Below are 6,762 nucleotides of genomic sequence, written 5' to 3' on the forward strand. Positions count from 1 at the left end.
GTGGTACGAGTAGCAACCTCGACGTTGCTCTCGCTACCAGTCTATCGTCGCTACTCGAGAAGCTAAAGTAATCCTGACGAACGGTTCGAGCAACGAACGTTCCCGTATTCTAGACACGAAGGAACACGGCAACCTCTTCAAGCTTCCTCCGAAACGGCTAATTTGTTTCCATCCCCGTACAGAACAATGTACGGATAATCCTTACTGGGCGAGTAATCGCGAAGAAATGATAAGTAATGAGCAAATTTGTTTCGGCTGAGTTGTGCATTTGCTCGCGATTGATCGCCGCCATTTATCAATTCCCAACTCGCTTCTTCAATGATCCTCTTCTATATATATAATTCGAGCTCCCCTCGAAGAAGAAAAAAAAAAAAAGTCGCAGTTTTATGAAGCGTGTCGATCTATCTAAGTAGTTACCATCAAACGGTAACCCGTAACACGAAGGGAAACATTGAATTTCCAAGCGGTTTGGTCGCAACTGTTAACGCAATTACGAACGAATCGCGTCAAAGCACGACTGTTTATCAGCATGGACGTGAGAAATTGAGAAAAGCAGGTGCAAAGGGAAACCAGGAATGCTCTGCTCTCAACTGGAATCTTGGTGAGGCGAGGTAATTTGTTTCCTTGGAAGAAGGAGCGATGTACCGCTAATCCATTCTACAACGGGTAAAATTATTGAGTTTAATAAATATGGCTCGCTTTGTTTCTCAATCCTATAAAGAAATATTAATACACGTATCACTATGTATATTCGATGATTCTCAAGAAACGACGCTTTCCAATTAAACTGATTCCACAGGTGAGGAATTTAAAAGCAAGGGATAAGATTTTAAAGACAAAATTTTTCATTTACTTCTTCTTTATTAAAAGTTTCAATATGTTTACAAAACGTGTTTCTCGCATGGCATAAATAAAGCGATAAAATTATTCAATTCGGTGATTCTCCGTACGTTTTGAATGATCAGTTGTACAGGTTATATTTATATCGCAGGTTGTACATCGATGGATGAAACGAACGGCGGATGGATATTTTAACAAAAATATTGCGGAGTAATTTGGAACGACGCGGGGTGCTGATTGAACACACCTATTTGTACCTTGGACTGGTTATTAACCGCAACCCACTGATATGCTATCGTTGCAAATTAAACTGATCGGCTCTGCTATCTCGAAAAACCGTTATTAAACCATCGAGTCACGATAGTTTGCGCAAAGCCAATTATGGACTCATCGCAATCGTTTTCATTCCCTTCCCCCGCGAATAACATTTTAAACGGTGCAAAACTGATCCCGTATCTTTTTCCCCATCCCCTCCCTACTACTTCGCATGTAATTTCAACTGAATCGTAATCACATCCGAAACACGATGCCCCATTCAACGTATCGCATGAATCGCATTGCTTCACAAAACGATTCAACCCGCTAGACGATTCGAAAAATCTTATGGATGGAATAATAAGAGGACTCGTTTACGACAGCTTGTAAAGCATGACGAATGTTTCCAGTTGAGAAGCTCGTAAATATCGGTCACCGGCTCGTGAATTTATGGACTGGACCGTGGTCACTGATATGAATCGGCAAATGTCCAGTCGTACCATCTTCTCCAATGTGCAAACGTGATACGATAAGGCAAATCAAGAAGTCCAATTAAGTGAGATTCGAATAATTTTATTAGGTAGGCAATGTTTGATTCGTTTCTTATTCGTTATTATTTTGTATTTTCATAAAAAAAATTCTCCTATTATTTCAGGAGAATAAAGTTGATAAAGTTGATTATTTCCTATCATTTCTTCCCGTTGCATTCGATATAAATACCTCGTCGATCAGCCGGATTATTACTGGAATTAAGAAATTATATTGAAAAATAAAATATTAAAACGAGTAAAAATATATTGTACCTGTATTGTTTATTATCTTCGTGCCCAAAATTATAAAACCATCTAAGATTTTTTTCAATATTCAAGCTTCCGCGTTTTTTAGATTTCGTCCAACTTCCTTTAGATTTATCTGCATTTTCAATCACCGATATCATCTTCGGTTCTACAACAGGAGTAGTTAAACTAACATTTCGTGAAATTACGATGTATTTCCAAAAGTCGTTATCCAACGAAGGTTTTCTAAGTTTTTTGTAGATCGGAGCTTTCTCTAGCTTATTCGAGAAATTCCATGGAATCTTTTCGAAGACTTGGAAGACGTCGTTTGTTTGACGATTCGAAGGAGTTTGATTAAAACTTTCGCTCGAGTTAGTAGAGATTTTATTCGAATAAACGCGACTTGGCTCGCTGGTAGTTTTTGCATCAAAAATCTCCAGACTATTTACATTTTCAATTCTCTCTAAATTTGTGACATAATCGTACGATATAGGAAAATCGCTTCTATCGCTCATTTTTTTAGAATCGCGTTCTTCCATACCATCAGATTTCATCGTGCTAATTTTAGCGGTGAAAACTGATCTCGTCGTCCCTTCTTCCGTCATATTTTTCACTATTGATTTTTTATTTGAATTAGAAATCGATATTCCCGAAATGTCAGTAGCTGTAGAAATTAGAAATTGGATTAAATCGATTGTTATTGGCTGTTAAATATTATGTTAAATTCTAATTCATTGAAAAATTAATATTCTTACCGATAACAGTGTCATCTTTATTTTTATTCAATCCCTCTTTTTTTTTATAAATATTTTTATCACCTTGACCTTTCGTAAAATTATTCGGGATTTCAATTGCGACGGATTCGTTCGTTTTCGATATTTCTGTGTAATTTTTTTTCTCGGTATTTATATCTGAAAAACCGGTAATATTTACCATCTTCTTTTCCTCATATCGTTCGGTTGTCGAGCGAAATACCATCCGATCATCGATAGATAAAAATTCGACGGTTGTCGAAGAATTATTACTACGTGTCGTATTAAAATCGTCATTTTTATTTTCTCTCGTTTTATCCAGCCTCGTGGTTCGTTCGATTTTAATTGTGCCAATGGATTTTTTATTGTCAAAAAAAGTAAAATTTTTATTTATTTCTGCTAAATCGATTATCGAGTTGTTGAATCTCTTCATTTCTTTCCTCGTATCAGTGTTACTTACGCTTTCGAATTACAAAAGATGCGATTAGATTATCGAAATATACGGATTTGATAAAGTAAATAAAAAAAAAAATAATAACAATAAACAAGTAAAAAAAAAACTTTACCAAACTTTAAAATTACGTTTTATTATTATTATTATTATTACCAACCTGCTCAAAATTCCAGATTGAATAATATCGAAACGTTCCTCTATTTGGAAATAAGCGATCACTAAGATTCTGAAAAGACGACCTAGTTTCTTCGAGAGAATTGAATCCTTTGGTTGCGCTCCCTGCAGAAGCAGTAATCTTGCCCAGTCCGATTTCAAAGCACCAAAGGGCAAAGCTGTGACGGGACATTTGAAACCGCCGATCATCATATCGATCGTCGGTACATTCTCAATATTCCGAGACAAGTAATCCTCGAGCTCAACCACATCGAATTCCAAACAATTGTCTCGCAGTACATACGAACTTTCTGCGAGGGAATGGCCTTTTTCAATTTTGCTTTACATCAACATTACTTATTATTTAAAGTACAAATGTTACTTATGTATTTACTTATGTATGTAAGTACGTATATATTAAAAAAAAAAATATATATATATATATATATACTTACTGGAAAAAGTAACAAGAAAGACGATTAACAAATAAAGAAGCAAACGTGAAGCTTCTTCTCGCAACATGATTGCTGAGCCAACTGAGGCCATTGAGGCCAGGTATAGTATTCTATTTCGTTATAATCGGCATATTTTATATTAGGTAAATATTTAACGCGAATTTTCGAAGAGGAGCTCGTTCAACATTCAAGATTTGAAGAATAAAAATATCGAGCTTAATTCCTATTTTATTTTCGATCGACTTATTACCTAATGCTCACGCACACATACGTATCCTTTCTTTTTATATAAAAATTATAATTACATGTATCTGTACACATATTCTGTACACATATAGAGAAGTCGCAGAAGCAACGTTTCTTCGCAGCAGGTACAATTTACGACTGGTCTGGTGAGTCCGGCGAACGAACGAGAAAAGAAGGAGTTTTCGAAGAACCACTTTATATTGTACTTTCGAAGAAGAAACAAATCGTAAACAGTGCACGCTATGATATATGAAACATTTCAAATCCACGATCCATTTGTTCATCTTTGTTGGCGCACGCACGTTTCGCTGGAAAAGCGGAAGCTTTTTTCAAATTGTGCAATCGTATATATACCGTGCCAAAAAAAAATACAGGATGTGGTTGAATTTATCGATGTAAATTTTCACGATGCGAATAAACTATGTATATGTACAAATCTTCTTCCTACCTACAGGGAGAAAGATCATAAAAGAAAAAAGTGACGTTAGAATTATATTTCTTTCGCATACTGGATATACATCCAGTATTGCAAAACAAATGCGTAAATTTCGAGTTACGGAATACAAGAAACCACGGTATTGTGTTTCTTGTTTTTTTTTTATTATTATTATCATCATCATTGTTATCATCATTAATACTAATGTTAATATCCTTTATCATCATTATTATCATCATTATCATCCTCATTATTATTATTACTATCGTAATTATTATTATTATAATGTTTTGCTCCACAAATATACACGCGCGCTTATTTATTTATATTGTATCTAAATTTGTATCATTTGTTTATTTGTTGGTTGTTGGTTAAAACCCTGAGACTATGATTCTATCGCCACGGCGAATCGATGAACATGTTACAAAGAAAAATGCTTGTAAAATCCAACATCCAACGTCTAAGTCTAATTCGTAAAAATATTTTCTAGCGGCTTCTTTCTCGATCTCGTGGCACGCATACCAAAGAATGAATTAAATCGTTGATTAAGATTTAAATTTGATGGCGAAGGATTTATATCCAATGTGGTATTTTCGATCATCGTATTCGTGTGTACGTTATAATAAAATCTTGAAAATTAAAAGATTAATGTATGTGCCAAGATATTTTTAGGCCTATTTGAAATTCATCCGAAACTTTCACTCAAAAACTTCACAAAGAAAATTTTACATCTTTGTCTTTGTCCCTTCCTTCCTCCCCCCCCCCCCCCCCTCCCTCTCTCTCTCTCTGCAAAAACGGATAAAAAAAGTAGATCACAAAATGATAGCACGTGAAAATTTTACATTTTCTATTAAAATGTAAAAATATATATATATATGGAGTTGAGTTAAACAATCAAGACAGTTTCAAATACAGTTCCCAAAATATCCAACGGCTATAATAATTAAACAAAAAAATGTCGACAGATTTGACAGGAATAAATTTGAAATGTTTAAACTATCAAGCCTAATCGTTTCTATAGTATACGATTGTAACATCTTCTATTATGGACGGTACAAATAGTATTATCGTCTGATAACTAAATATTGATATTGAACAAGTTTTTCTGAAAAAAAAAAAAAAAAAAAACTGATACTATCAACAGGTGACAAACGCCATCGAAATATTGATTATTGGTTCCCTGATAAATATTCGCATAAACTAAAACAAATGTTTCGACAAATCATTTCTAACACATTTCAGAATGATATTCGATTCAACATCATTTACTAATAAATTAACATTTGATTTTCTTCCAAAATTTACAACCTGAAAGGCAGTGTAGCAAATAACATGATTTCTTTTATTGCAATTCGTAGGTGGAAAAAAAATGCAATAAAAAAAAAAAAAAAAAAAAAAAAAAAAAAAAAAAAAAAAAAAAAAAAAAAAAAAANATCATATTATTGAAAAAAAAGAAAGAAAATGAAACAAAAAAGACCGAAAAGATATATGGAACAAAAATTCGCCGTGGCTTAACAGCGATTTTCTTCTTTCTTTTTCCTCATTCGCATTCGTTGCATTATCTGTTTTTCATAATGAGGAATGAACCGTCGTGGGTAATCGAGAAAAACTAATGGAGAAAGGACACGCAATACGTAAGCGTCTATCAACTATTTGCATCGTGTATTTAAATGCAGGAGGTTTTAAACAAGGATTCAAACGTTAGAAGAACGAAGACGAAATATACAAATAAAGGAAACTTAAAAGGACGTCGCGATCAATTGACCAAAAGAAAAATGTAATCGCATGTCCTGATATTATTGCACTCTGAAACGTCACATGATTACAACGCATTTTTAAGATCGCAAGGTTTCGAGCGACTCGATCCGCTTAACGAAATCTAACATTTATTTATAACTTTGAATAAAACAATTTCTTTCTTCAACGATTGTTATCGTTAATATCGAGTAATCTTCGAAATAACAAAAAGCTGATTCAAAAATCGATGGAAACCTTGCCTTTTGTTGCGTGTAATCGACAAAAAAAAAAAACTCCATTAATTTGTGATAAACGGTTTTCCCTCCTTTAAAAATGAACCTTTTTATGTGAGTAGTAGCTCCTATACGATATTTTACGATTCTTCGCTTCGAAAAAAGCGATATTATGCGCAAGATCTATGCACAGATCTCGTAACAATAATAACTAGATAATAAAGATCCCTGAATACATATAATATAATATAATATAATATAATAATATATATTCTCCTACGCTCTTCGTGTGGCACGCGCGAATAACATTTCGCAATCATTTCAACAATCGATTAAATTTTTTTCTGCTCTTCCTAAGAACCTGGCAACCTGGCCAAAGGTTCGTTCTCGAAACATTTTTTTTTCTTTTTTTTTTTTTTTTCACA

The 6,762-nt window shown here is 33.8% G+C and overlaps 2 protein-coding genes across 2 annotated transcripts; both read right to left on the minus strand.

Moving 5' to 3' along the window:
- Positions 1-1,008: 1,008 nt before the first annotated feature.
- LOC116185727 lies at positions 1,009-2,557 on the minus strand. The gene is made up of 2 exons (XM_031510821.1): positions 1,899-2,557; positions 1,009-1,838 (listed from the first exon to the last, which is right to left on the minus strand). Exons 1-2 carry the CDS (start codon positions 2,474-2,476, stop codon positions 1,784-1,786), a joined length of 633 nt encoding a protein of 210 aa, XP_031366681.1. The 5' UTR covers positions 2,477-2,557; the 3' UTR covers positions 1,009-1,783.
- LOC116185738 lies at positions 2,529-5,105 on the minus strand. The gene is made up of 4 exons (XM_031510838.1): positions 3,686-5,105; positions 3,235-3,541; positions 2,690-3,084; positions 2,529-2,575 (listed from the first exon to the last, which is right to left on the minus strand). The coding sequence occupies exons 1-4, from the start codon at positions 3,774-3,776 to the stop codon at positions 2,529-2,531; spliced, it is 840 nt and encodes a 279-aa protein (XP_031366698.1). The 5' UTR covers positions 3,777-5,105.
- Between the last annotated feature and the right edge of the window lie 1,657 nt (positions 5,106-6,762).

This window comes from Apis dorsata, unplaced genomic scaffold (assembly GCF_000469605.1).
Source record: "Apis dorsata unplaced genomic scaffold, Apis dorsata 1.3 scaffold_28, whole genome shotgun sequence".
In the NCBI taxonomy this organism is placed as follows: domain Eukaryota; kingdom Metazoa; phylum Arthropoda; class Insecta; order Hymenoptera; family Apidae; genus Apis; species Apis dorsata.